This window comes from Euwallacea fornicatus, chromosome 19, assembly GCF_040115645.1.
Source record: "Euwallacea fornicatus isolate EFF26 chromosome 19, ASM4011564v1, whole genome shotgun sequence".
NCBI classification, from domain to species: Eukaryota; Metazoa; Arthropoda; class Insecta; order Coleoptera; family Curculionidae; genus Euwallacea; species Euwallacea fornicatus.
In genome coordinates this window covers 109,402-137,172 of record NC_089559.1, presented here as the reverse complement: position 1 = coordinate 137,172, position 27,771 = coordinate 109,402, and the positions used below count along the sequence as shown (strand labels likewise).

General features: G+C 35.3%; 7 protein-coding genes across 22 annotated transcripts in view; 4 read left to right on the top strand and 3 right to left on the bottom strand.

The window, feature by feature from the left end:
* Positions 1-11: 11 nt before the first annotated feature.
* On the bottom strand, positions 12-1,377 carry LOC136345402 (uncharacterized). Its single transcript, XM_066293663.1, has 4 exons — positions 1,074-1,377; positions 834-1,010; positions 663-777; positions 12-609 (listed from the first exon to the last, which is right to left on the bottom strand). Exons 1-4 carry the CDS (start codon positions 1,138-1,140, stop codon positions 471-473), a joined length of 498 nt encoding a protein of 165 aa, XP_066149760.1. The 5' UTR covers positions 1,141-1,377; the 3' UTR covers positions 12-470.
* Positions 1,378-1,609: 232 nt separating this feature from the next.
* Positions 1,610-4,191, top strand: dare (NADPH:adrenodoxin oxidoreductase, mitochondrial). 5 transcript variants are annotated; one of them, XM_066293658.1, is made up of 6 exons: positions 1,610-1,856; positions 1,915-2,637; positions 2,689-2,845; positions 2,899-3,565; positions 3,619-3,729; positions 3,798-4,191. In XM_066293658.1, the coding sequence occupies exons 2-6, from the start codon at positions 2,453-2,455 to the stop codon at positions 4,073-4,075; spliced, it is 1,398 nt and encodes a 465-aa protein (XP_066149755.1). In that variant the 5' UTR covers positions 1,610-1,856; positions 1,915-2,452; the 3' UTR covers positions 4,076-4,191. The 5 variants fall into 5 exon arrangements, with proteins under 5 accessions (XP_066149755.1, XP_066149750.1, XP_066149751.1 ...); XM_066293653.1 differs by having other exon boundaries at positions 1,610-1,991; positions 2,066-2,637; XM_066293657.1 differs by lacking the exon at positions 1,610-1,856 and having other exon boundaries at positions 1,915-2,061; positions 2,115-2,637.
* On the bottom strand, positions 4,062-5,177 carry LOC136345401 (U3 small nucleolar ribonucleoprotein protein IMP3). The gene is made up of 5 exons (XM_066293662.1): positions 4,790-5,177; positions 4,626-4,733; positions 4,462-4,565; positions 4,234-4,409; positions 4,062-4,180 (listed from the first exon to the last, which is right to left on the bottom strand). The coding sequence occupies exons 1-5, from the start codon at positions 4,924-4,926 to the stop codon at positions 4,160-4,162; spliced, it is 546 nt and encodes a 181-aa protein (XP_066149759.1). The 5' UTR covers positions 4,927-5,177; the 3' UTR covers positions 4,062-4,159.
* Positions 5,178-5,311: 134 nt separating this feature from the next.
* Positions 5,312-8,813, top strand: LOC136345397 (serine/arginine repetitive matrix protein 1). 3 transcript variants are annotated; one of them, XM_066293652.1, is made up of 10 exons: positions 5,312-5,480; positions 6,311-6,405; positions 6,469-6,601; positions 6,659-6,952; positions 7,012-7,110; positions 7,163-7,442; positions 7,661-7,809; positions 7,873-8,013; positions 8,069-8,181; positions 8,237-8,813. In XM_066293652.1, exons 2-10 carry the CDS (start codon positions 6,318-6,320, stop codon positions 8,410-8,412), a joined length of 1,473 nt encoding a protein of 490 aa, XP_066149749.1. In that variant the 5' UTR covers positions 5,312-5,480; positions 6,311-6,317; the 3' UTR covers positions 8,413-8,813. The 3 variants fall into 3 exon arrangements, with proteins under 3 accessions (XP_066149749.1, XP_066149748.1, XP_066149747.1); XM_066293651.1 differs by having other exon boundaries at positions 5,542-6,405; XM_066293650.1 differs by having other exon boundaries at positions 5,312-6,181.
* Positions 8,736-19,470, bottom strand: LOC136345395 (putative helicase mov-10-B.1). 4 transcript variants are annotated; one of them, XR_010733133.1, is made up of 19 exons: positions 19,135-19,470; positions 15,447-15,547; positions 15,195-15,312; positions 14,883-15,072; positions 14,696-14,832; positions 14,531-14,637; positions 14,365-14,481; positions 14,185-14,302; positions 12,904-13,088; positions 12,604-12,795; positions 12,273-12,554; positions 12,067-12,222; positions 11,844-12,013; positions 11,366-11,514; positions 11,161-11,309; positions 10,977-11,106; positions 10,742-10,912; positions 9,763-10,502; positions 8,736-9,370 (listed from the first exon to the last, which is right to left on the bottom strand). XR_010733133.1 is itself a non-coding variant. In XM_066293645.1 (18 exons), the coding sequence occupies exons 1-18, from the start codon at positions 19,174-19,176 to the stop codon at positions 10,278-10,280; spliced, it is 2,739 nt and encodes a 912-aa protein (XP_066149742.1). In that variant the 5' UTR covers positions 19,177-19,470; the 3' UTR covers positions 8,736-10,277. The 4 variants fall into 4 exon arrangements, 3 of the variants coding, with proteins under 3 accessions (XP_066149742.1, XP_066149744.1, XP_066149745.1); XM_066293645.1 differs by having other exon boundaries at positions 8,736-10,502; XM_066293647.1 differs by having other exon boundaries at positions 8,736-10,502; positions 14,365-14,472; positions 19,135-19,469.
* A 176-nt stretch (positions 19,471-19,646) lies between these two features.
* Positions 19,647-25,488, top strand: spartin. Its single transcript, XM_066293649.1, has 10 exons — positions 19,647-20,337; positions 20,399-20,660; positions 20,716-20,910; positions 20,966-21,100; positions 21,152-21,328; positions 21,392-21,586; positions 21,965-22,145; positions 22,224-22,295; positions 22,357-22,484; positions 22,546-25,488. The coding sequence occupies exons 1-10, from the start codon at positions 20,215-20,217 to the stop codon at positions 22,758-22,760; spliced, it is 1,683 nt and encodes a 560-aa protein (XP_066149746.1). The 5' UTR covers positions 19,647-20,214; the 3' UTR covers positions 22,761-25,488.
* A 687-nt stretch (positions 25,489-26,175) lies between these two features.
* The window catches only part of kug (kugelei), a 56,513-nt gene continuing 54,917 nt past the window's right edge, over positions 26,176-27,771 (top strand). For all 7 annotated transcript variants that reach the window (XM_066293507.1, XM_066293506.1, XM_066293505.1 and 4 more), the window contains exon 1: positions 26,176-26,500. The gene's annotated coding sequence lies outside the window, so the exon portion shown is untranslated. The remainder of the gene's footprint in view (positions 26,501-27,771) is intronic.

The window sequence follows — 27,771 nt, the reverse complement described above, 5'->3', positions numbered from 1 at the left end:
AATTTTTTTTTCTATCTTTATTGTGTTTAAAACGATGGACTTTATTTACATTACGTACATCCTTATTGCAATAGTAATGATTAGTATAGTACCAAAATTTTTGTCCTCCATTGAATCGATTTTATAGGCCAATTTTATTAATTCAAATACATAAGCATCTTAAAGCAGCATCATTTAAAGTTTTTGCTATTTTTAAACTTCTAAAAGGGCACCACTTAATTAAGGACATATATGATCTGCCATCAAGACTAATGTGCATGTTTACTAAATATTAGCTCGTAGATTAATAAGGAAGTTTTCGATATATTGTATATATTGTAAACACCAGTTCCATATAGCTATAGCTGTATCTTGCCTATAACACGTAGGTAAATTCAAAAACCCGATGCTTTCAACTATGCACCCCACTCGCTCAAAATCCAACTGAAAACCACACACGAACTTTTTCATATGTACCAATATTTTATACATTATTCCAATGTGATAGTCATCAGCAGCAGGCCCAATAGGGGCACTAACATTATCTTACTTCCCAAATAACTTGATATATTCTCCGATGAGTTACATGCGTCAGCATCGCTGCAGCTTTGCACACAACCCCTGACATACCTGCAAAACATTGTTTCTCTAATGTTTTAATATTTACTTAATACACTGCTTACCGATTGGAATAGTAAAACCCTCCGCAGTGAGACATCCTCACCAATTCGGTGTCTGTGGTCAAAGTGCCACTGTCCAACGCACATCCTCTTACAGTTATAGTGTCTTTATTGTCATCTAAATTTAATGAATTGTGCATGTGCGACTAATGCGTAATTGCTATTGATATTTACCAAATACACCCGTAATTTTAACACAAGCGGTGGCAGGGAATATGCCGTCTCGGCCCTTTCTGCCGCCCATACAGGGAGATTGGAAAATGTCAAGTGTGTAGTTATTGTGGAAGGGATCTTCGCATGGAGGATAGTCGTTGTTTACTGATATGCATTTAAAGCAATCTATGGCACTACCTATGGTGTGTAATATTAATCCGGAAATCAAAATCTTATTAATTCGATTAAATAGTCACTTACATCCTTTAAAATAATTGAGCACGTTCATTAAAATTACTGTGTAGAAAATAATATGTGAATTATTCATTTCAAATGCCGCTACCGTTTTGGAAGTGAAATTCTATAAACATGTCCTAGAAAAATATTGATTGAAACAAGGTGAAAACAAATCAATATCCCAAAAGAAGTAAGTAGGTAGTTAATGAGAAGCAAAGCAGAGCAAGCTTTTTTTTTTGTTGAAATTATCCGATTAATGACCATTTTATGAGGGATCTAAGGTATGTTTCTAGGTGATATTGATACCACAAAAGATTATGAGTTAAGTAGAGACGTATAGGTACCTCAGTTCTGATCTTCAGGGTGATCCTTGTCTAGTCGCGTAATTATTAAAGATTATGGCAAAATAAAAAAAAATGAATTATTTATTGGAAATCTTAAAACTTTTTTATACAGTGATATAAAAAATACTTCGATTATTATAACCGTCTTGGGTTTTATCTCTAGACATAATCACGGCATATCCTAATGGACAATTACTGTTTATATTGTCTCGGAGTTGTAAATCAATTAGCCCGAACATTATAACAATATTGAGGTAGCTACTGTTTGGTGCTTTGTGATTCGATATATTTCTTAATTTCATATTCACTAATATATGAAGAAGCACCAAGGCGTATTGAAGTACCAAATACCAATAAATTTTATCTGAAAGCGTTAACTTACAATCCAACTGTTGTCACCTAAAAAAAAAACTGGTAGTTCCTTGTACGATCCAAAAGCAATTGCGATTTTCTTGACGACTTAGTAATATACAAAAGCAGTAAAAAAAATTTTTATATTGTTTTTACTTATTATTAATTAGCATTAAACTTCACTATACTCACAAAGAAAGAAATTTCTCTCCAGTTTGATTGTTGAACCGCCATCGAAGATCGACCAGTAAACAGAAGCATTTTTAAGTTGAAGTGATCCATAAGGGGCTTATAATTGGGACTGTGCCTTGATGTCTGTAGGTAGGTGACAAGAGATGTATACCTGTATATCCTGGACTGTCGATTTAAGGGGAATAGTGTCAGGATTTCCATCCAAAAAAGTTGGCTTAAAAAATCAAAATAGGAACAAGACATGGTTAATTTCGTCTCCTAGTAAACAACAGAAATTATACTGGTTAAATAACCCCCCTTTGTAAGAGCATGAACAGTGAGAGAAAGAATTAATTACAAATTTAATGTCTTAACATCATAAATAGAGCAACTATTGTTCTGTCGATTGAAGAATTCCTATGGTTTTTTCCAAAAGGCCAAAAATTAATTTAGAATTACCTGTAGAATCAACTTTTCTCTTAGTTGAATAGTTTACAAAAAGGTGCCTATATTACCAACCAGGAGATATCCATAAATATGTTTAGACCTCTAATTAAAATTTCAAACAAATATCTGTCAACCAAGACCTCATTCAGCCCAAAAATATGCATTGTTGGGGCGGGTCCTGCAGGTTTTTATGCTGCCCAGCATTTATCCAAGAAACTGCATGATTCAGAGATTGATATTATAGAGAAGCTTCCTGTGCCTTTTGGTTTAGTAAGGTACTTAATTTATTAGTTGATTGAAGACAGAATGAATTTTTTCTTCAATAGATTTGGTGTAGCTCCAGATCACCCCGAAGTTAAAAATGTAATACACACTTTTTCCAAAACTGCAGCGACTCCCAATGTTAATTTCTTTGGTAACATTGAGTTTGGAAAAGACATTTCATTGAATGAGTTAAAGCAATCCTATCACATAGTACTGCTTGTAAGTTTAAATTTACCAATAATATAATATTTTATATAAAAACATATCTTCAGGCTTATGGTGCAGAAGAAAACAGGAAACTTAATATAGCAGGTGAAAGTTTAAAAAATGTTATACCTGCTAGGAAAATTGTTGGGTGGTACAATGGCGTTCCTAGTGACAGTCTTTTAAAAGTTGATTTAACTACTGAATCATTGGCAATAATTGGGCAAGGAAATGTTGCAATAGATGTTGCTAGGATATTATTAACTCCAGTGGATAAATTAAAGACTACAGATATAACTCAACATTCTTTGGAACAATTAGCCCAATCAAAAATCAAGGAAGTTTACTTGATTGGAAGAAGAGGACCATTACAAGCTGCTTTTACCATAAAAGAACTTCGTGAAATGCTCAAATTAAAGAACTGTCAAACAGCATGGAGGAAAAAGGATTTTGACCATATAAGAAAGGACATTGTTAACAAACTGGCAAGACCAAGGAAAAGAATTACAGAATTAATGTTGAAGTCAGTTGAAGAGCAGATGATTGCAGATATAAATGGAAAAGTATTTAGACCCATTTTTTTAAGATCTCCAATTGAAATTTTAGGAGTGGGTAATGTAGAAAAGGTCTTGTTGGGAGTTAATCAATTGGAGGGTGATGATTTTAATAAGCAAAAGGCTTGTTTGACTGATATAAAAGAGATCATTGAGTGTGGTCTACTTGTGACAAGTATAGGTAAGTCTTCGGATATGGCCCCAGCAAAGTAAAACCTTTCATTATTTTACTAGGGTATACAAGTCTTCAAGTGGACCCAGGCATTCCATTTGACTCCAATAAAGGGATAGCAATAAACACACATGGAAAAATTGATGCAGGGTTATATACAACTGGATGGTTAAGTAAGTACTATTTTATTATTTTTGGCATTTTCAATTATACAAAGCAAAACACATTTAAACTTTCATAGGTACTGGCCCTCTTGGTGTAATCTTATCAACAATGTCAAATGCCTTTGGAGTTGCAGATAAAATAATAGAAGATGTTTTGAAAAGTGATATTCTTAGCACAACAAAACCAGGGTTCGCTCAGGTTCAAAAAGTGTTAAAAAAGAAAAATGTGCAAATAGTAGATTGGAAAGATTGGGAGAAGATAGACCAATATGAGGTTATAGAGGGGATGAAAGTGGGAAAGCCCAGGGAGAAAATTATTGACATAGGGAAAATGCTTCAAATTGCTGCATCATGATTATTGTTAAAATAATCTAATTCTTATATTTTTATATACATAATATAATATATTCCATGTTATTTGGTATTTAAAGAAACAGGATCACAGAATAAAGTCATCTCTCTGGAACAAAATTATTTTTCATTTCAGGGAAAGGACAATGTAAATAAACTTACCAAACCATTATATTCCAAAATGTGCTTCCTTATCTTGGAACTATCGACCCATGTGACAAAATCTTCTAATGTTCTTGTAACTAAAAATGCTGCATCCTTCACCAATTCTGGACCCACTCTAACATGCCCTTGTTCAATCAATTTTGTTGCTCCTTTTATACTTTCTGACATTTTATCTATATACATTTTTTGATACAAATAAGCTGAAACTAAAAATAACACACTCACTTCTAACCATAACAACAGATAATCTTCTCCTACAAAAACAGGATGCTGTAACCTTTTCAGCCAAACTGAGGTCCCATCTTGTGGGAATAAGCCCCATGACAAAGCTTAAAAATAAAGAAAACTCATTAAACATTTTAGTACTACTATATACTGAGAATTATTACAGTTTTTCAAGGAGTTGGGCACTTGCTTGGATTCTAAATGGATCCTTAGCATCAAGTTCCTTGATTTTTCTTGCCAATTCGCGGATTTCTCTGCTCAATTTGTTGTATCTAAGCATGTTTAAGTAGTTATTTATTAAATAGTTTAATCATTCAAATATACATACTTTGTGTAGTCTTCTCGTTTTTGTATGTGATACTTTTTCAGTACTTTAACTTCATGTAAATTATTATCCACTGCCCAGGAAATAAAGTCTACTTTCTTCAGTAGTTTCTGCTCATGATATTTTAATTTTCGAACCATTATGAATGTGGATGTAAATAAAATAGCACCGTCTCGTATGAACTTTTTAAATATATTATTTCAGTGTTTAGGGAAAGCTTACGCACTTATAGAAAATTATTTCTAAACTTAAAATAATGCAGGTTTTTACTTTTAAACTTGGTCTCTTAGCTCTCTAAGCCGGCCTGAATATTACTTTCTTGATAGTAAAAACTTTGTTTATAATTTCATTATACAGAACATTAACCCAACATTACACCACGTGTGTTTTCCTTTTTATGACGGTCAAATTCCGGAATAGGTGTTTTCGTCAACTTCTCTAACATGTTCGCCAATCAGGTTTGACGCTAATGATGCTACTGACACTGACATTTGTAATATTTGTCGTGTCTCCTTGCTCTCTCCACCCGTCACGATTCTTTGTCATTGTTCTATGGTCGAAGGAAGAAATTTTCCAACGAAATTCCTCTAACTTTCCCTCAAAATAGGTGAAAATATCGGAAAAAACATTAGTTAAAGTGTGCAGTTCTCGTGCTGCATTTTAAGAGTGTTTTTTTTAACAAGTTTCACGAGATGTAAGTGTTCTTGTAGTGTTAAGAATTTGGTGTATTGATTTTTACAGTTTCCTCGACCCAGAAAGGACAAATATGGACTCCGTCAAAGGCCGTCGAAATCATGCATAATTTCGTTGCAAAATGATCGATTTTCCTTCGTTTTTCGCTGCGGAAATCGTTAAACGTGGTGCGTTGCTCGCTATGGAAAAATCTCTTAAAGAAACTCTTATATTTCGCGTGTTGACACACCTATGCGGTTCGATGACCCACGAGCGTTATACGCAAACCCCCCGTGGGGCTTTGAGGCACGAAAACGTCGGGGCCTCCGGAATATCTAGCACTGGTGTCGGTTAATTGAGTCTGGGAGTGACAGAAGAGTATGAATGAGCTGTTCGAGTTTGAAAGAATGTGGGTACTCGTTCGGTTACGTTAAATGTGATGAAAACCTATATGAATAGTCGTCGTGCGACCGTTGGTTTGCCATCTGTATAAAGCACATTCGGATGCTTCTCGGGTAACTAACTACGGTGTGTCAACAACCCTAAATTCAACCAAAAAAATTAAATAATTGTTGCGGTCAACAATATCAAGGCCCACCCGGGAGGCCTCGGTTTCGGTCCAAAATCTCCTGGATTGCTTAACTCGCTAAACCGGGTTTACTTTTCTGATGATGACAATACCAGGGGCTTTGGTTTTCATACTCTTTGGTACTGTGGATTGAGGTATTTCTTTATACATTTTAAGGGTGAAATTATATATTTTAAGTGACTTTAATCTGGGACAATTTTTCATTGTTTGGGTTTAAAACTTATATATCACACCACTCATTTTATATTTATGTAATTCTGTAGCTTTGAAATGTCATCTCGTAAAAGGAGTCGGAGCAGGGATAGAGTCTCGTCTAAACTACGAATGGATGATAATGCTCCTGCAGTAAGAATTACAGGTAAGTAAAGGAGACTCTTGCACAAATCAAATAAACTAAATGCTTTTATTTCTTTCTATTAAGACCCAAGTTTACCTGCTGGAAGGCGCCGAGAAATTGATAATGTAATGAAGAAGGCCAGAGCTACAAATTCTCCCATTTCTAGTGCCATTTGGGAAAAGAAATTATTAGAAGTAGAGGCTAAAGATTCAAATAGGTGACAGTTCTCATGATTTATTCTGCCTTTTTTGCAAGGATTAACATATTTGCTCAGGTGGCGCCATTCAGGTTACAAATCCCTTTATCTGGATGGGGGCTCCTCCTCTCGCTCTCGCTCACGTTCGTTCTCATCGTCGCGTCGCGCCGGCGCTACTTCGCCGTCACCTTCTCGTCGAGCACGTTCCCTGCGCGCACGTTCACCTCGTTCGCCGCCGCCGAGAGCTCGATCTCCGCGTAGCCCACCGCCGCCGCGAACAAGGAGCCCCAGGTCACCCCCAGTTCGAAGAGCCAACTCTCCAGTCGGATATAGAGGTGGCCGACCTAGGACACCTCCATCACCCAGGAAGAGGTAAAATCTGAGATGTTATGGATGTAAAAGATTTCACAGAACCATATTTCAATTTGCAGTAATAGATGCGGAAGACGCTCCGCTTCCGCCAGTAGTATGAGCAGTTGTTCTGATGATTCGTGCTCCGTTTGTTCTCCAAAGCATAATAGACGTTCGCGGTAATTTAAAATTGGCATGAGAGAATGTAGTGTTTCATGCACTGTTTTGCAGGTCACGATCTTTCTCTCCTCCACCTCGTCCCACCGCTTCTGCTGTAGTCCGCAAACCTCCCCCGACCAAACCTACGACATCACGACCACGTCCTCCCAGCCCTTCTTCGCCGCCTCCGCGTAGGATGCCACGCCCTATGACACCGCCAGTGGCAAAACGCATGCCCAGACCGGGTGCGAGCGACCGACCTACAGATCCTAGGACGAGACCGCCGCCTCCAAGACCGGTTTCGCCAAAGGGTGCTGTGAAGGTCGGCGAGAAACCTCCGCCTGGGAAGCAGGTAAATTATTATTTTTTTGTTTTAAATAACGTTAAAGAATAAAAACATTAAATTGTTTTAAACGTAAAACGTACATATCTATAAAAAAAAACATACCAACTTTATACTCTTAAGTTTCCAATGAATAACAGATATCGATTTCACATTCCTATGCGTCCGATAAAGTTATTTTATCGCACACTCATAGAAAAATAGACTAAATGGTTGATTTTATGTAGCCATTGCTTGCTCGTGTCAAAAAGGAAGGGGTTCCACGTAATAAGAAACATCCTGGGTCTCCGGGAGCAGAATCTTCAGGTTCCGAAGATAGCGGTACATTGGCCTCAGTGCCCATTGTTGCAACTACTGCAATGACTTTATCGGAAAGGTGATATTCGCCGTGAAGAACATCTTGTCATATAAATCTTATATTAGGTTTCTTTACAATTAGGTTTGGAAAGATAGCCCAATGGTCTGCCGACAGAGAGAGACGTGACATAGAAAACATGCGCATAACAAAAACTGGCAGCAACATGAAAGTAATGGTCGAGGAAGATGACTTTTTGTACGGTTCGCCTCCACGACGTTATAGGTATTTATTATACATTGCCTATCGTGAATAATAAATCTTACAAATTTGTGTTCAGTATCTCCCCAGTGCCCCAGGGACCGTACCCAGATGAACTTTTATCAGCTGGTCAATCCAGGTTGGCCGCATGGGACGACGTCCGAGTTCGGTACCAATATTACAAAGATTTGGGTAAGTCAAGTCCAATTTGTGTTTGAGCTTCCTACATGTGCCTGTCATTTTCCAGGTTATTTGCGCGATTTAAGTCTGGAGGATTATGTTAAGTGGGAGGAGTGGTGGTACAAGTACCAAGATTGGTTAGCCAATGAACGGCACTACGAGCACTGGTTATCCACCCATAGCGGATCGGGAGGTCGACGTAGGAAGAAAAGAGTGCCGGCTAGCCAGCGTTTGGGAAATTAAGTAGACTTAAGGCTCATTTCAACGGGATTTATGTGTTTACACAATGCAGTGTAGGGCGATTTTGCCCAATTTGAGGTAAACAATATTGAAAAATGTTTTAATCAATCATGAATTGGCTGGGGAGCAGCAGTATTGTGAATTCCCATTGTAATTATTTATGAGATATTTTTTAAATTTACAATTACATTAATAATAGAGTATTATATATTAACGTCTGAACTGTCATCGTAGAATTGGGGCTCTGCTGAAATTTGGAGCTCGGTAATCTCGGTAGGTTTGACATATCTTTATTTTTACCTTGGTAACACAATTATAGGTGTTAATAATTTTTTGTAAATTATATTATTGATTATTAATTTAACGTTTACAATGTAATCAAATATATCAGGTACAGCAAAGAACACGTTTTATTAATGACATTTAGTTTGCATTTATTTTCTTTATATTATATATTTAGAACGTACTATAAAAAATCTACAGTACACGTTAGCCAGGCAGGATCAATTTCGAAAAGGGGGTACACAGAAAGATTTTTTTCTCTCGCATATGATATATAGAATGCATAGAAAACGATTTAATTGGCAAGACCAGTCAGTCCTACTCAGTGCTTAAGTATCAATCTCTAAGGCAGGCTGTGCAAATTCGTTGAATAGCTCGCATCAAAACCCATAAAACTTATACAGATTGTTCTTTTTTTTTTAAACTAATTTAGTATCCAATGTATAAAAATAAATTGTTTTCATGTATCATTTCTTATCGTAAGATAGAGAAATCTCTGTGCATGCTTTTCTTCAAATTGGCCAAGTTAGCCTTACGCGTACTTTATATAAAAAGACACTAAATCCAAAACGTTTAAAACCTAAAATAGAACACCAAAAAAATCGTCAATACACACACACAAAATACCAAACACAAGTGTAAAATAATGCACACAGGATAATAGGTGCGTGCAGAGGACCTGAAAAAAAATCGATTTTTTTATGTAAATTTGTTTTCTCATGTCATTGTTCGAAAGATATTGCCCTCGGAAAATATCTCAATAAATTAAAACATTTTCAGATAGTGCATTGAAAATTACAGATAATTTTATATCAATAACAATTTGTGCAATTTAGATCAGAAAAAAGCGGTGAACGGCATCGCTCCGCGTACTCGCACTTTTTTTGTCCCAAACTGCATTCAAGCACATTGCCCTAAGATTTATTGATAATTTTAAATGCACTTATTATATTACATACGAAAATCAGTCATATATTTAGTCCGTATAATCAGACAAATACTAAGAAAAGTAACTATTTTCTGGGTAATTTTCATAGAGATACAATAAACTATAGTAAATAAACACTATACCTCTTTTAAAATAGGCTCCCAAAACGTAGACATTGCACATTTAGCGGAATCGGTAACAACCTTTCTTAACATTTATATTTAATATATTGAAAATGCTCGTTCACATTAGAACTGGTCAAGCGATGTTTCATCGTGCGATACCGCTAGAAAATTTTTTCAGCATAAGTTCTCATCGAATGCTGCACCTGTATAAAATGAATATCTGTATTTAAAATGTGCTGCTATAAATATTAAATATTTTTAGCACAGAAAAACATCGCTTGAACGGTTCTGGTTTGTTTGAGGCCTACATCTTCTGATTACTTTAAAACCCTGAGAATTGAGGTTAGTTTAATAGTAGAAGAGTGACCGTTTTGGTCACTGCTATCATCGTTTGTACTCATATTATAAAAAAATATAAAATTTACTTTAAACTTGTAGCTTTTAAAGGAAAGCTTCTATGACCCTGCAGAAAGTGTCAACATTTTAACTACATATGTATGTAGTTAAAATATATTTTATTCCGGATCATCGGGCTAAGACTTTTTTGGTACGGCCTCGTTTTTCGGAAACATTTTCAGACGATTGATAACTGCGTGCAGCTGATCCAAATCCCTAACTGGAAACGGGGCTCCACACAAAGTGCCCAAGGCCTTTGATTGCAGGATTAGTCTACCCCATTTATCGTCTTTAGTCAATACCAAGGGATTGCCAATAAGAATCACTTTTGATTTCGCTCTCGTTATTGCCACATTGAATCTCTGTGAATTAAATGAAACTTACATTCATTAATTAACCTAGCTTCGAAGCCATCGGAAAGTGAAATCATGCATCATCAATTATATTGAATACAGCCCATAGAAAAAATCACTTTCCTCTACAAAATAATTTTTCTCTCTTTTCTCTGTCTGTTACAGAAAACGTACCTTTTATAACTTGCACAAAATGCACTACTATGCTCGTTATTCTTAACTTTAAAATACAATAAATTCTCACTTGCCTTGGGTTCTTTAACGAAACCGATTCTATATTTCCCGTCATATAACAGCAAATCTTCCTGAGCTCGAACTGTGGAAATTATTATCACTCTCTTTTCTCTTCCTTGAAAGGACTCGGTGGTACCAATTTCGATGTCGCGGTACTCGTGAAGAGCTTCACGAATTTTGTACATCTAATACATCAATATAAACATTAATTACCGTTGGAGATAGTATGTAATGACGGAAATAATCTACTTGTCTGATATACGGCGTAACGACTCCAATTTCCGCTAGAGAAATATTGTTCACCGGGTTGGGGAACCGCAAATTCATCAATGCCTTTACATATTGTTTTACCACGTATACTTCCTCAAGGTTGTAATAACTAGAAATATAGTGAAGAGTGATAGAGCACATTCTTGGAAAACTGATTTCTTACCTGGGTGATCTGCCTTCTCTCCGTTCAGTGGAAAGCACCGAATGAAACTCAATGGGAGCACCGGTTTGGTTGGTACAACCGTCTTTGTGAATTACTTTGTAGAGATGCATCTTCGCCAAGGGATCGCTTTGCACGCTTACGGATGCAGCCTAAAAATTCCAAATAAATATTACAAAGAATGTGTCACGCGGATAGAATCACGCACCTGCAGTTTATTGTCGTAAAACAATTCATTGGGCAGTTTCAAAATTTCGGCGTGAGATCTAAAATTCGACTTCAACATCGTTATGAAATTATGCTCAGTGTCGATCTGATATAAATCGTGTTGCATCAGTCTTTCCAGCAGCGAGATGTCTGCAAAATGTTAAATTTGTAATAATAGCAGTAAACATATATTTATCATAAACAGAGAATACACAGATACATATATGCAAAGAAAATTTTGGTTGTTATCCCAATTTTCCTGACATAATAGTGAATGCATATTTTACAAATGAGCGATAACCACTCAAAAGGTCATCAATGAATGCAAAAATTATTTACTGCAGAATATTTTTAACAGTTTTTGAATCCACCTGCATTTGTTTACTCTCAATTTCAAAAAATCATCATTTGTTTCCGCATTTTTTCTTAGACATAAACAGAAAACGTAAAAATAAAAATGACAAATTTTGTTATCGTACCCAGTTTATACTTCTTGCACAGTTCCGAGTTAATAACGGGGCCCAATTGCATAGGATCCCCGGCCAAAATCAGCTGCTTGTTTTTGGCTAAAAGCCCGATTGCACAACATACTTCGGGTTCTCGCGCCTGAGCTGCCTCATCCACAAACAGTACGTCCGGGTGGTACTCTCTGGAGTAAAGGAATAAATTAACGTTAAATTCTTTTGAAAGCAAATTTTTTACCTAGTAAATCTGCCTGCAAACACGAGAGTGGTAACCACAACCCTGATTTTGTTCAACTTCAAAACGTTAGATTGGATGAACGGTATCACCTGAAGACTTCCATTCGCCGTTTTCATCACATTACAATAAGGAATTATACTTTCGTGTACTGAACTTCTACAAAGAAATTATTATGTATTTATATAGTGTTAAAAACTTTAACTTACAGATCGCAGTTCTCGGACATGATTCTCTGAAGTTCACTAGTGTCACAAAATTCCACCAATTTTGATGTCAACATGTTGCAGGCGGCATTAGCGGGCGCGCATACGAGAATCTTAGATTTCGTCAATCTCTTAAGGTGATAAATCGCCTCCACAATGGTAACAGTTTTACCTGTTCCGGGTGGACCCCATACAATGTAAGGCACGCTAGCGGACGTTTTATTTATGATTTTTTGTACGGCAGTGAATTGTTCTTGATTATTAAAGATGTTCTTATTTCGAAACCTAAAATGATACATTCAGCAGGGAAATGGTTAACTTACGATTAACTTACTCCTCTTCTGTCAGTTGAATTGGCATGCTAATAGGTTTGGACAACAATTCGACGCTGGGGAATAGATTATCGACGAAGCCGCTGGCCACCACTTGGTCGACTCCCTGGTGCATCCTTTCGAAATGAAGTCTTCGAAGTTTAAATCTGACATCAATATTAATGTTGGGATTCATGATCACGCACTGAATTAATCTAAAAAGGTAAATGATTCACAATTATAATTAAAAAACAACATATATAATCTTCACTTTTTAATGCACATTCTTTATTTTATAATTAAATAGTGACACAGATACTCACATGCTATTAATACCTTCAATTACAACACAACAATCCGTTACCTCCCGGATTTTGCCTTCATATGACGTATGATCGCCATGTATCTTCATTTCGATCATATCGCCTTTAAGCACGGAGGGTCTTTTTTCCGCCAACCCTGGCACAGTCAACTCTAGAATGTTCCCCGCTCTAAAGTTTAGCTTCACCTACATGGAATGAATGACTATCAGCACTTCCATTATTATTATATTTAACTTGATTATATCCATTGTGAAAATAAACAACATAAAAATTTCCATCCTTGTTTACTCTTTTACACAAAATCGAATAAACTTTAGTGTTTTTTTGTCGTGAATAACGGAGAAGAGCGTAAATCTCGTCTTGATTTCCACCCTCCTGTCTCCTTTTAACCGGCTTTAAACTAGCTGAAGTTTACTTTTAATAGCATTTATCCTGTTATCGATCTTTCCACATTGGAAAAACTACCTTATATGTCGAAAGAGTTTGTCAAATAGAACATAATATCAGAGGGCATCCCTATATCCCCCCTATGACATTGCCATTAACTTCGACTTGCAGAACATTTGTCTTGAACACGCCTGCTCAGTGACTCGTAATTTGGAACCTGTGTGTATAGATCATCTGGTCAAAACTTTCGTCAATTACTTAGTTTGACCCTTGCGATGTTTTGCCTGCTTGTTGAGTTCTATATAAACAGTAGCTTCATATACATATAATGATCAATTTAATGACCCTCTCAGAGCTGGTACAGAAGTTTGGGTTTGATGCCCCAATTTATCTTACAGTAACGTTTGCACGAGTCCTAAAAGATAGTACCGTCTTGTCAATCATTTTCTACAAGTAGTATTCCAGTTTAGTGTCTTATACAGGACTATGTCTAGATACTACCTCTGTCGCAAATGGACCAATTTTCTCGAAAAGTGACAGAGTAGCTCTAAATGCTCCCTCAGGTACTATTCATATCAAATATTTTTTAACATGAGCTATGGTAATTTGCTGCAGTGTATTCGTTTTTTTAATTCAAATGTGCTGTAGGCAACATTAGGTAGCAGATGTAACCATTATTTGTAAAAGTGGTTTAGGTTTTTCAACGGACATTACTTATTATTTTCTATGGTTTGTTCTAATATTTTTTCTCTAAATACCCTGCAGTGATAATCAGACAAAGCTTTATTGAACATCCCATTAATGCCTAGATATATTCCTATTGAAAAGCCCTTATCATTTATGTTTTGTAAGATTTTCCCCGTGTTCAAACAACTAATTTAAAAAAATTCTTACATCTTCCATATTGTAGCAACTCAAGCCTAGGATGGCGCAGGTCTCCTCTAACCATAATAGCTGGTGATAGAAAATTTCATATTTGTCTAGAGTGGTGTGACCAGGTTTCAAGTCTTCTCTAAGGGAAAAAATTTAAGGATTAAGAAAAATAAATTAAAACATTTCGGAATTATAACTCACTTGACCGCCTGCAAAACTCCATCTTGAAAATCCTTCTTCAGTCCAAAAAGAAGCGTTTTAAATTGGCCTTTTGGAATAGGAAAATCCTCTTGAGTTTTTCGACGAAAGCTAAAAATGCTATTATTTTCAATAAAGCCACAAATGAAAAATAAGGTAGCATAGTCACCGGCGGTCCATAGGAACTGCTGCCACCTTTTCCCATTTGTTACTGGTAAATGGACTTTTTTCCACAATTTTTTCTTTTTCTGGTACGTAGTCTTGGATCGCCACGACCTATTAAACCAAAAAACTTTCCATTTACTAGTTTGTTGAAATGGAAGAAAAAACTTACAATGGACCGGGCCACAACAAATGCTTCACTTGTTCCAGATTCCTTTTCAGCTTGGAAATAAAAACAGACGGGTATCTTGAAATTACTGACATGGCACTCTTCGAGAGTCAACCTGACTATGACAACATACGAGTCTCCTTTAAATAAAAGTTTAGGAAACAAATGGAGAATTGGCCATAATGCTTACCGGCATCCAATTCGATAAATTTATCTTGTTCCATCTCTCCGTTCGGATATATCATAGAATAGGGTTGGAACGTTTGCAATACACCAGCATAGAGAATGTAAATTGGACTATTTATCTTGGTTCGGCCGTTTTTAATTGAGCAAATAAATTCTATTTTCTTGTCTTGGCGTTTAAAATCTTCAGGTGTTATCTAGAATAACTAAGTCTTAATGATGTGATTTTGACATCAATGTTACTTACAAATGTCAAAGTAAATGAGATTCAAGCACTTGAGCTGAGTGAACCTGATCCTTAAGTTCCTTAATGCTTTACCTTCAAATAATGATTTCCTTTCTTGTCCGGCTCTGTGTTGAAATTGTAGGAAAATCCTTCCCTCCCATTAACAGCCATCGACAACTGCACTCCATGTTTTGGATTACGCATCGCGGTTCTGAAGAAAAATAAATCAAGTTCAATTACTATTAGGTCATCGACAATAATAAGGAATTGTTTGTATAAGGTTTTGTACCGAAAAAAAAATTATTATGGATAAGCCAAATTAAATAAAGCTGTGATGAAGTATACCTGTTTTGATAAAAAGCGAGCAGCATTTCGTTTACTTTGTGCTGGGGCGTGTTCCTGTGCTCCTCATCGTTTTCTTTGTTCGTGCATACATTGCAAAATTTCTAAAAAATTACACAGGGAAGTAATATATTATGCAAAAATGAATGACATACAAATCCTTCCTCAAATTATTAAGATATGGAATCTAAATTTTTCTATACCAACTCCTGATCATGTGCAATAGAGAAATGGATAATCGAAAGTTACATAGAAAATGCGTATCTCAAGGCAAACAATTATAGACACATGGGCAAGATTAGGTAATTTTACCATGGTTGCAATTAAATAAAATAGAATGAAAGGAGAAGTTCTTGAAAATTTGTGAGTTTCCATGGAAATCCTCTTCCAGATAAGATTTTCAATAGTTTGATCTTTCGTCTGTGCTTCTAAATCAATGTACTGTCAATTTTATATATAAAATACATGGAAGCCACAAAACTGACCAAGTCTTTATTTGAATGTATCCATGGATGTTATCGTGTTAGGAAAGTTGCCATTACTTCGATCTTTTGGTCTTAACATCAATTTGATGTGGATATACAGGGTGTAACATATCATCATGGAGATATTTCAAGCAATGATAATACTTTGCAAAATAATAAAAAACTGATAATACATCCAGGGTAAGAAATGCACTATTTTTGATGTACAGGTTGGCAAAATGTCACATTTTTTCGCATTACAGGAGGACATTTTCAATAGTTTTTATAATTTTGTTTATATTTAGATTTATATTTATTTTAAGAAAAATGATTAAAAATCACTAATTACTTTAGATAGTTGATAACTATGCCGGACGATTTTTTTCCCTTATTTCTTTAATATTACATTACGTAAAACATAGAATACATCATTTCGAACATATGAAGTATCAAAAATTTAACTCGAAGCATATGTGAGGATAACGCAAAATATGACATAAACTGTGAAACTTTGCCGTCCTATATATTGAAAATGGTGCATTTTTAATCATGGGCCTATAAACATTTTTTTCAATTATTTTACAAAATATTATCGCACACTTTCATAAAAACGGTTGCATTAATCAAAGCTTTCTTCCAAATTCATTATTTCTATAGAAGTCGTGTTATCGATTAACATTTACATGAGTTTGATATATTGGTCTCAATGGTTGCAATAATAGTTTGTAATCATTTAATTGCCCTAGAGTGTAAAGATAAATATTAAATAAAGTTCACTACATAACATACAGCAGTCTTGACACATATCCCATTAGCACCAAGTTAATTCAAATTTTTAACAACCAGGTGTAACTCCTTCTGAGAGTTATGAACTGGCTGTGGTGAAACCTATTTTTCACTGCGGAAATCACAAACTTACTAATAAATATATATTAGACAAATGCAGAAAAATCTCTCAATTTCCCAGTGAATTTAAAGTACTGATGTAGTGCACAGCAATGCAAATATTTAATTGAACATCTTTAAACAAACAATCTCTTTAGTGAATCTTAGTGGGGTTTCAGGAGAGATATGAATACAGCAATTGGGATTTGACCACGTTTCGGAAATATTTGATTTATTTAACAAATTGCAGTATAACATTGTTCAATTCTTTAATGTGAGCAAAGGTTTAGACTCTATTGATCATGACAATCTTCTGCAAAAATTTCCCAATTTCTCAGATCTTATTTATATTTGAGTTCCAGGTAGTGAACGTCACTTCCTGTTAGTAAGTTATAAAAGTAAGTACGTGTTACAAACTTGAATGCATTTAAACTTGGTAATTTAATCATTGTTCATATAATTTTTGTACGCGTTGCTAGATATTAAGTTGATTACCAAAGCAGAAACTATTCTCGAAAATAATTTCAGCATTATTCATATTGAATTAAATTAAATAAATAAAAAATAAGCTAAATATAAATAAAATCATATTTATGTTGAACAGTGCTGAAATTATATCTAACAAAAAAAACTCAATCAATATCACAAAGAAAAACTATCTATAATCATTCCCCTTCTGACTCAATTGAGTTTTATCTTTAAGGTAACCACCATACCACATACATACTTGAAATGAGAATTCAATATTTCTCAATTTACTTATGAGGAATGCATGTACTACTATATCAAAAGCCTTAAACTAATCCCACAAGACTAATCAAGTGATAAGAAATTTTGTCTGCAATGTGTATAAAATATCCTTACATGTTTTATCAAACTCAAGTTATTATGACTAATAAACATTCACGTCAATTAAAGATGTTTATTAAATGTTTCATTTAATGAACAAAATTGTGTCAGCCTCACTTATTAGGGACATATTTAGAAGTGGGTATGTTAATAAAGGTGGATTTATAGGTTGACATGACAAAATGCAGGTACAATATAAGAAACTGAAAACATGTGGGTATTTGGGTTGAATTGGAAACACACAAGTGTGTTTGCAGTGTTTTGAATTAGGTAAAAGGGTTTGTGAGATCTTAAAATAAACTTCTTGTCTATAAGGAATATAGCTAATATATTTTACTTGAGCCAACATGTTTATTAAATTCGGCTTAATTTAAAAAATCCAAATAGACAAGAACATAAAAAATAACACAGACCAAAAGAGAAAAATGGTTATATGTCTTTAAATGACATAAGAAAACCAAGTGTAAAATTTAATAAATGCTACCATAGAGATGTGGCAATATGGATGCTTTTAAGCAGATAAATCACTTTCAGTAATGGCCCCAACCAGAAGTTTCCCAAAAAGCTCTAATTCCTGAACTTTTTTTTATAGAATTTTAGGAAGTGTCTCAATTTTCTTAAAATCTATCAAGGGTTCCACCAAAAGGTTTTCTAACTTAGTAGGACATTGAGTGAATGAGACATAAAGAACTGAGTTTTTCATGGCATCAATACTAATTTTTAAAATCATTATACCAGAGACTCAACCACAGATATTTCCTCAAATCTTGTTATAGTCGACAATATGTGGAATCTCAAAACAAACTAAAGTCAGTAAAAAACACACCTTTTTTAACTTGATGGAACATATTTATTAATTATCTAAAAATTAAACTAATTAAAAATTAGGGTTGTTACTAAATAGGTGTGTCATTTATGGATCAGTAAAAATTCCATATAAGGCACAATCATGATTTGAGAACAGTATTAGTTTTGAATCTAAGTAGAAATCTACAGAAACACTCATTAAGAAATAAAAAGGAAAGCATATAGATAGGTAAATGACCCAATAAACAAAGTGAAATAATGTAAGTTCCAAAATAATAAACAAAAAATATTTAACATTAATTCACAGCAAATTGTGTATCCAAACAAAACAACTTTATTGACAAACATGAAATAAAATGTATAAATTGCTTCTTATAAAAGCTTGTGGGTTGGGCTTATGTTGTGTCAATCTATAAATCCCTTAAAAGAAAGCGCCCTCATATTTTTTCCCTTCTAGCAGAGGGTTGGGGTGGTATAATTAGATTAGGGTGGATAAGGTCAGAAAAGGAAAGCAAGTTTTTAAGGCTAAACATAAAACTGGTACTTTTTAATGGTTAAATTAAAAATTTGAAAGGTGACCAATTTTATCATGAAAATGTATAGATAAACAATCCATTTAATATGGTGAACGTCCTCAAAATGGGTTGACTGCGGACTATTTGTTTCTGCAATGACATGATACTTACTTTGTACGATGCTACCTCTGCGTCTACAGCCACAAGTTCCATGATTACTTTAGGAACAATAAATACCTACTTAAGTTCTCTGAAATTGGAAGGTTCCGAAGGATCCCCCAAAAATAACCTCCACAATAATAAAATTTACAAAATATACTTTTATTCTTTTTAAAGAAAGCACTGCAGTTAATTTACATGATTAAGGATAAAATAACATAATGAATTTATGTTTTGTGCGTAACTGAACGACTAAGATGTGAGAATTGAATTTCTGGTTGAACGAATCAAGAAAACCAAAAACCAAACCAGGACGAAAAACAATGACAAAAACAAGGAAGTAGAGTATGATTGATGGGATGTTAGAGGGAGGGGTGGCAATGACAAATGGCATGTATAAGTTACACGAAGTCCAACAAATGGGTTCCAAACGCTCAATGTATTCTAAATGCTCCAGATATAAACCATTCTATCCACTCCTGGGAATTGCGTACTTGCATCAGTACCTGTAGCGTTATTTTTGACCGTTTTTTATTTAAATTATATAGTTTTTTAAATATAATTTACTAATTATTAATCCTTGTTATTTCGTTAAGTTTGTTGTGGCCTTGATTTGTTTTAATCATACATACTAATAATTTATTTTAAAATTTGAAACCCTACAGTAAATGGAATGAATTAATAATTGTTGATTAATTAGTCAAGAGTCGATTGGTAGTGTTGCTAGAACCCTGTGGAGTGAGTCAGTAAAACAGAATAAGTAAGGTTGAGTGCCTATTACAATAAACAAAATTATTAAAATATAGAAATTAATACAATATATATATATAAAAGAATAGAATTTAACAAGAAAAACTTAAATTTTTAGCATAAAAAAATGAATCAAAAAATGCAAAGTTTTTTCCATGTGTGCTGAGGCAACAAACATTGAAAAGACAGCAATAATAACTTCACTATCTTGACAATTATCATCCTCTTACTTATTAGAATTTCCTTGTGTTAGTTGGTGTACTGATTCAAAAATTAATACCAAAAATATAACGTCAATTAGTTTTGGCTGAGCCAATAGCTCTTCATAGTTTCAAATTTAAAATGGGTAATAGTGAATCAAGTGAATGGAGTGTTGCATATTTATCCATAAAAAACAAGCATGATTGTGCATATCGAGTTATTGAACAAGCAATTTCTTTGGAAGAACAGGAAAAGCCCCTCGAAGTAAGTTTATTATTATTGCTTTGAAACAAGTGCAAATAGTTTGTATTAACTGCCATTCTAGTCCATAGAAAAGTACAAAGAAGGTATTAAACTAATTGATGAAGCTTTGAGCATTCCAGTACAAAGTCCTGAAAACCCAGACCCTACTTGGGACAAAGCATGTGGCATGATACAAAAAATAAAGAAAACTCGTGCTGAAGTGTTGGTTCGCATTAATTGTATACAATCTTCTGGGTTTTCATCAGTGAATGATCAGCCACCTTCTTATGAGGAGGCCATGAGTGGCTCTAACTCTGAGACTGCTAGTAATAGTGAAGAACTAGGTGAAGAATCAATTTTAAAAAAATATATATTATTGTATTGTCTTTTTTTCTCTAGGGAGCAATGAATCTCAATATGTAACTTACAGAGATTTAGCAGCAGTTTTGCATAATCTCAGCGTGGATCCTAATCAGTGTTTACAAGAGGAGCTGGTGTATAGTTATCCTGGTGTTAGGCTATATTTCATATCTCCAACTGGCGATGTACTGGCAACCAGACAGCCTCAATTGTTGAAAATTTCTTTAATTGAAGGTCTATGAATGCACCTTTAATTATAGGTCAATAATTTTCATGTTTTCCACAATAGGTTCAGAGCTTAATGCTCCTAAAGCTATCTTGCAAATTGGCGACTGGATTTATCCTTTAGTACCTGGAGTATCTCCCTGTTACCGTACTGATTATGGAGCATTTATTCTACCTGATATTTATTCAGATATATCAGGTAAGTTCTGTTTGTTTTGTAATTTATCACAAAATATGAAATATTTCTCAGGTTCCTCTATTGGTATAATTTTACCGTCCGATGCAGACAGCGACGTTTTTGATCTTTTAGAGAGTATTTTACATGGAATTGTTACTCAAGAAACAGAAAGAGAAATTTATGAGGAGAAGAGTCGAAGAAGAGAGAGAGAGGACACCAGTAAACATATTTCAGATAAAATTGTGAATGGTACTAAAATTTTTTGCATGTGTTGCTTTTTAGTAGCAGTTAGTAAGGCTTGTTCTGTTTTAGGTGCATGGGCTCTGTCACAGGGAATAGTCAGGGGAGCGCAGAAAGCAGGTGAAGCTTTAAACAAAGGGACGCCAAAGCTCATTGGAAGCATTGAACCAAACCAACACCCTGTGGAAGTTTCTGCTTCTGTACAGAGAAGTGTTAAAGTTGTTGAGGCAGCAACATCTAAGGCAGTACAGGTGACTGGTTATGTAGGTATGTTTATGTTTATTCAATTTGTATTAAAAGGTTTTTATCTTATTTTGGCAGTGTGCAAATGTAGGCCTTCACCATGTCAAAATCATTATTACTTTTTATATTCTTCAGTGCTAAATTTACTGTATTTATAGCACAGACATTGTCAGCCTACATTAAAACTGAACTACTTATCATTTTGACATTATGAAATACACATTCATATAAAAAATGACCTGAAAATAATGGTGGAATGGTAGTGCAGAGGTATGTAGGAATATCAGGGATTTGTGTGTGAAATAGTAGAAAGGGAGAAAAAGAAAAAGTGAAGTCCAACCAGAAAAGTTAGCCCAGGTTAGTTGCTTTCAAACTAGCATGCTCATTGCATTTGTTTTTTAGCTGAACAAGTTGGAAAGGGAACAGCTTTACTGGGAAAATTCCTAGCTCCACACGTACAGAAACAGGGTACTAAACTATTAAGGTCTGGGTTCCACATGTCTGAACAAGAAGCCTCTGAGAAAATAAAAAACGTGTTGACCATAGCGGCAGGAGCTGTCGAAGGGTTTTCTACTGTCTATAGGTCAGATGCCAAGATAAAATCGCATTACAAAGTCTATTGAAAAATTAGAGTATCAAATGATTTTTTTTCTATTTCCAGGGGATTGGAGACTTCGGCCAGTATATTAGGAACCAGTTTAAAGGATAATACAGTGAAAGTTGTGGAACACAAGTGAGAAAACTATCATTCTTTGAACAGCAACTAATTGTTAGAGTTTAAATGTATATTGTAGATGGGGCCCCTACTGTGCATCTACAACTGAAAGCTCTTTAAATGCCGCAGGGAACGTTTATAACACTTACGAAAATACGAAAATTTTTAAACCTAAACGTTTGATTAAGAGCACTGCCAAGGGTGCTAGTACGTAGTCAATATTCTATATTAGTATCTTCGCATTACAAAAATAATTTTTTTGTTTTAGGTAACGCAGTTCTATTAGAGCATTCGGAAGTGCGGAAAGGGCATGTGGAATTAATTAACCGGCTTGAGGCAGGCCCATCGCGCATCTCTTTTCCCCAATTGAACGATGATAATGAGGTACAGGTGAGAGAAGAAATCAGCGGTGATAAAGTACCAGATAAGTCTTCTGAGGAGGATGCATCAAATAATGATGTTAAAACGAAAAAAGCCTTATAGTTAATGAGCTCATATATAGGTTATTCTACATATAAGTGGTTAAGAAAGTTAATATTTGGTGGCATATTATTTTTATTTTTTATTATTTTTACAGCCCAAACAGATGTGAACTCTTGCCGTTAGTCTCGTGATTTTGTTCTATGTGTATTACGAGGCGTTTTTTAAAACTAAAGTCCGATTGATCATAACAAAAATTAGCTCATGAGAAAAGGTTATTGACAGTAATATTTTACTACATATCCACTTTACTTTTCCATTAATTGCCGTCGACATTTAAGCACTTCTATAACGCTTCTCCAGTTTTTTTAATCCCTCCGCATAGAACTTTGCCGCCTGGGGATTGGTCCAGACGAAAATAGAAATCTTGAGTTTTGAAATCGTTGACTTCTCAATCACTTTTTCAAATGCAAGAAGAGGAAATGGCCAGTTAATGCAAGGTTGGGACTTTACGGCGAACAATCAAAAAGTTTCCAATGAAAATCTTGAAGTTTTTCCTTGGTTTTGGCAGCGGTATGAGGGCGCGCATTGTCGTGAAGGAGAATAATGCCAGACGACAGTTTTCCGCAGCGTCGATTTTGAACTGCACGTCTTTTATCAGCGTTTCACACTATAAGTCACCTGTAATTGTTGACATACGGTTCATGAAATCAATCGATCTTTTTCGCTTCAAAAAACGGTAGCCATTATTTTTCGATTCGAGAATGATTGCTTAATTTTTTTTTGATTTGGGTGAACCCGAAAGGCGCCACTGTATGGATTGTTGTTTTGATTTTGCGTTCGTGTGCGGTATCCACTTCTCGTCGCCCATAACAAAGTGGGAAAACAAATCATCTTTCATCCGGTAAACATTTTTGGACCCCACCTCGCACACAGCTTGTGATAATCAAATTCTTCAGTGACTATCCTGTTAATTGACATTCGAGCACTATGTGGGAATTCATAAGCCAGAGCAGTAATCTTCAATCGCTAATCACTTCGAAATTTTTGGTTTACTTGATTAACGATGTCGTGGGTTCGAATATTGAGTCTGCTACTCCGGTGTTCATCGTGAACATTTATGTGGCTATTTCAAAATTCTCAACACCATTTTCGAACTTGTTTTCCACTCTTTATTTTAGGTCCATACAAAAGACATAACTCACGATGAATTTTGCAGCTAAAGATCCTTTTGTCAACAAAAATCTATTCGCACCGCGCATTTCACAACTAGTGAAGTTTCCGATTGTCTGGGCCATTGCGATCTGCTTTCACCGACTGGCAAACGACTATTGAATTAAAACAACTGCAGAAGTTTCCTTAAGAGTTGGTAGATAGCGTTGCACACCTAAAACTATTCAGTCTTAGCATCGGTTAAGTATTCGTTATCAGTTAGTTTTAGGATACGCCTCGTATTTATCAAACTAAAAAGTGTTAATATATGGTCTCCGCCACGATATCAAGAATTCGTAACTTATCCTGAATTAAAATTTAAAGACGATCTTTGAAAAGATATCTCACAGTACGCGGTAAACTGTAACCGTAAAACGTTGATTAAACCATTTAAAGTTAAATGATGTGGAATAGGGGTTGGGTGGGTTCTGCATTGGTGCTTGTGAGGGTTTTTCGGGGAGGTAAGATAGGTTTTTTTCTGTCGTGTGTTAATGGTGTTAGGGAACAATTCAGTAAGGGAAATTGGACGGGTTGGTAACATATGGCGATGGTAAGGGCATTATGGGTTGAAACTCAATTTGACCACAAATTGTTCTCCCATTCCTCAAATGATCACCAATGATTTCTTGCATGTAAAAATCAACAATAGACTATTGCCTGCTTCAGGTAGCGTCAGTTTTTTTGGGCATTCCTTTGGACGTCAGATTAGGGTGAGAAGAACATATCGAAGAGTTACAGCTCAGACTGAACAGTTGATGTACCATAATTAGAAGATAATTCTTAGGCACCATAAAAATCCTTAATTTAACCTGCGTGCACCCCAAATTAGTTATGGTGTAAAATTGTCGAGACTTTTCGAATCGGCTATTAGTGTTTTTTGGATACAGAAAGGAGTAGTAAGATGTATGTCTTGACTAATTTTTTAAATTAACTCTCCTTTCTGGACTTTGACAGTCTTGGTTCTGTATTTCTTGTCGTTATGCACTACTTCTGTACAGGAGAAGTCCGCTCCTGTACAGAACTAGTGCTCATGATTACTCGCAGGCAATGTTGCTGCAGGCCAGAAATAGAGACGGGACGGTCTATGGATCCTTACAGACAACTCTGAATTTTTCAAGAGTAGATCTTACTACAAGGCCATTAGAGCGAGTCTGAAGATAGAATAGAAAACGTTGAGAAGTTAAAAAATCTCTAATAATATTCTCGCTGGCCGAGTGCTACGATCTATTTGATTTCTTTTACAGTTATTATTATCATTTTGTGTTTTATTTTTATAATTTTTATCGTGGTTGTGTGTGCACTATACGTCTTTATTACTGTTACGAATTTTCGATTGTACCCTTTCAGATGAAATCTGTTGCTTCCGTCCTTTTTGGCGTTTTTTCACGCAACATCTTGTTAACCTTATCTGGTATATGATGTTAGAGTTGAATGTTCAGATCTGAATGCTTATTCGCTTGTGAAATAAGTAAAAATTTTTTGGCTGTTAATGTTTTGATGATATTGTATTTGTTGAATTGTTATGATTTATAAACAAATTTTATTCCTGAATTGTTCATAATAAAAATGTAGAGCAAAACGTGTTTGTGTTAGGCCCGTCATGTGTCTTGAAGCAAAAGGTTAAATTTAAATTTCTGGCCCCCCTGACACGCCAATGCAACATGCAGCTACATAGGCACATTCACATGGCCGCATGGCCTTTCTGTTAACACTGTTAACGTAAACTAAGTACATGGCAGAGATTTCGAAGCATAGTTGCCGATGTGCTATTTATTTAAGGGAATTGAGGGAAGGTCAACCAATTCCAGTTCACCTTTGCTACTATCACGCTGTAGATATCACTTGTAGATGGCACCTTGTTGTAGATGCAAGTTGTAATGCATGGTAAGGTAATCCTCGAAGATGTTATATTGACAACAGAGACGTGGACAATAACTATCGATTAGCTGCAACTCTTGGCTATAAAATGTCACCCTGTTTCAATTGTTTGTCCTATTTTGTATGCTTTGTATACGTTTGCATAATCACCATCAGGATTTTTTATTTGAGATATTTATACAGGTTTCATTGATATAGCATTATCGTATAGTTATCTAGAGGAACCTAAGGCGATATTAAGCAATAAGTACAAAAATATGATCTGTTAATAAAAACTAGAGTGGCTATCATAATCTGAATTTCGAAGAATTAAACCGCGCAACTCTGCCGGCGAGCGAAATTTCGAATCGCGGGAGCGGGGAGGCGTTGAGGTTAGTCAGGCCATGGTTTTAGACAGTTGAACGTCGCGTTCCTCGCGGGGTTTTCCTCTATTTTCCGCCAGTTTTCCAGTGAAATGTGTTCCAAATAACTGACCCCCAACCCCAGCAGTACCTCGTCTGAAATTCCACAATCTTGACTGGCACCGACTTGGTTTAAACCGTGAAAAAGTGGTGTTTTCTTGAACAGTCCAATACAAGCAGTGTAGTGGACAGTTGTTTATCTTGTTCCATGTTTACATATTAATTCACAGCATTCGGAATTATTTATGTTCCCTATAGGACGAGCCTTGGATGATCTCTTGGAAGGCTGTTGGGGGTGGTATTGTTCTGAACGTGAGTGCCTCATTTCTGTGGATGGGTACTGAGTACTGTAGGTACTGAGTACCGAAGGTACTCATTAGTTTACAGCTCTGCCAAGCACTAAGCTTCAGTCTTGTAAAATTACATATTTTAAGAATTGTCTAACTCTATCCCAAAGTGTGTGTGTTTAGTTTAAACTTGATTATTTCCTATGATAATTTAAATGTAGATCTTCCAAAATTACTCGAGGTACTTCAGGTAAACTTAGTCCCTATAACAACTTTCGAGGCTGTTTTACTTCAACTTCAAAACATATTTGAGCCGAAATTACATCGGAGTAACTTGAGGTTATTAACAGTTACATATTATTAATTGTTTGGTAAGTTACATGAGTTTATTTTTGAGTAAGTCACTTGTGTCGATGTCTCTACACCTAGAATTGCAACATGGTTTTCAATAATTTGACAATAAAATACCTGTCTACATCATAGTGGGTGTTAACAGTTCATACTATCTAGATTTAGGCCTGTGCAATATATGACCTCAATAAGTGAAATGGTAGGTAGACTGATCCACCTCCACACCTTTTATTATTATCAATTGGAATTATGAATGAAATACATGTTTGGGTTTTCTGTTAGTTCATTAACAAAAATGTTTCAAAAAGTCTCCCAGGGGCTGCATTAATTTACATCTAGATTGAGTCAAATATTGCATGAGGTGTTCATTCTTTATCAATTCATTGTGACATGTAGTGATTAAATTTTTTTCTTCGGTGAATTTGATCTTTCTGTCATATGGTTTGGACCACATGAGCCTGGAATATAATCTTAGAAAATTAGGGGCTTACTGTGAACGATTTAAACGTCCTGACCGAATTTTTATAGCGAGCAATTTAACGGAATCATTCCAGGACATAACCATTTTAAAACGATAAGCGATGTAAAACGATCTTCCTTTTCGCATGAGCGATCACAATGAGATTCATCAATAATGAGTCCGTCCACTAAGTACTCAGTGCGGCTTGGTAAAATACTAAGTCATTGAAAATAGTGGAAAAATTAAATAGAGAATCCGCTCTGTGCAATGCTGCACTGCACAGAGCAGGTCAAAGTTGTGGATCTTCATTATACCATTAACAAAGATCTTCCTAAAGTGCTCTTATATGGTGATATGACTCAGTGATCCTCTATTTCAGGACGTAGCTGCTCATCTTGCAGAAATGTGTATGGCCTTGATGCATCTATTTGGTCTTAACTGATGGTCTTATGGTACCTTCCCTGCAGCTGTTCGGCCTCCTATTG

Excerpts from the sequence above, each read along its gene's own strand:
- LOC136345402 (XM_066293663.1), bottom strand. The coding sequence starts at position 1,140 with ATGAATAATTCACATATTATTTTCTACACAGTAATTTTAATGAACGTG. Across the intron at positions 1,011-1,073 it reads GCTCAATTATTTTAAAGGAT|GTAGTGCCATAGATTGCTTT; the intron begins GTAAGTGACTAT and ends TACACACCATAG. Across the intron at positions 778-833 it reads TAAAATTACGGGTGTATTTG|ATGACAATAAAGACACTATA; the intron begins GTAAATATCAAT and ends CATTAAATTTAG.
- dare (XM_066293658.1), top strand. The coding sequence starts at position 2,453 with ATGTTTAGACCTCTAATTAAAATTTCAAACAAATATCTGTCAACCAAG. Across the intron at positions 2,846-2,898 it reads CCTATCACATAGTACTGCTT|GCTTATGGTGCAGAAGAAAA; the intron begins GTAAGTTTAAAT and ends ACATATCTTCAG. Across the intron at positions 3,730-3,797 it reads ATATACAACTGGATGGTTAA|GTACTGGCCCTCTTGGTGTA; the intron begins GTAAGTACTATT and ends AAACTTTCATAG.
- LOC136345401 (XM_066293662.1), bottom strand. The coding sequence starts at position 4,926 with ATGGTTCGAAAATTAAAATATCATGAGCAGAAACTACTGAAGAAAGTA. Across the intron at positions 4,410-4,461 it reads ATCTGTTGTTATGGTTAGAA|ATAAAATGTCAGAAAGTATA; the intron begins GTGAGTGTGTTA and ends AAATGTATATAG. Across the intron at positions 4,181-4,233 it reads TTTTGGAATATAATGGTTTG|AGAGATGACTTTATTCTGTG; the intron begins GTAAGTTTATTT and ends ATTTTGTTCCAG.
- LOC136345397 (XM_066293652.1), top strand. The coding sequence starts at position 6,318 with ATGTCATCTCGTAAAAGGAGTCGGAGCAGGGATAGAGTCTCGTCTAAA. Across the intron at positions 6,602-6,658 it reads GAGGCTAAAGATTCAAATAG|GTGGCGCCATTCAGGTTACA; the intron begins GTGACAGTTCTC and ends ATATTTGCTCAG. Across the intron at positions 7,810-7,872 it reads GCAATGACTTTATCGGAAAG|GTTTGGAAAGATAGCCCAAT; the intron begins GTGATATTCGCC and ends CTTTACAATTAG.
- LOC136345395 (XM_066293645.1), bottom strand. The coding sequence starts at position 19,176 with ATGGAACTTGTGGCTGTAGACGCAGAGGTAGCATCGTACAAA. Across the intron at positions 12,014-12,066 it reads TTTGCAGGCAGATTTACTAG|AGAGTACCACCCGGACGTAC; the intron begins GTAAAAAATTTG and ends CCTTTACTCCAG. Across the intron at positions 10,913-10,976 it reads TTACGCCGTATATCAGACAA|ATGTACAAAATTCGTGAAGC; the intron begins GTAGATTATTTC and ends TTGATGTATTAG.
- spartin (XM_066293649.1), top strand. The coding sequence starts at position 20,215 with ATGGGTAATAGTGAATCAAGTGAATGGAGTGTTGCATATTTATCCATA. Across the intron at positions 20,661-20,715 it reads TAGTAATAGTGAAGAACTAG|GGAGCAATGAATCTCAATAT; the intron begins GTGAAGAATCAA and ends TTTTTTCTCTAG. Across the intron at positions 21,329-21,391 it reads TTCAGATAAAATTGTGAATG|GTGCATGGGCTCTGTCACAG; the intron begins GTACTAAAATTT and ends GTTCTGTTTTAG.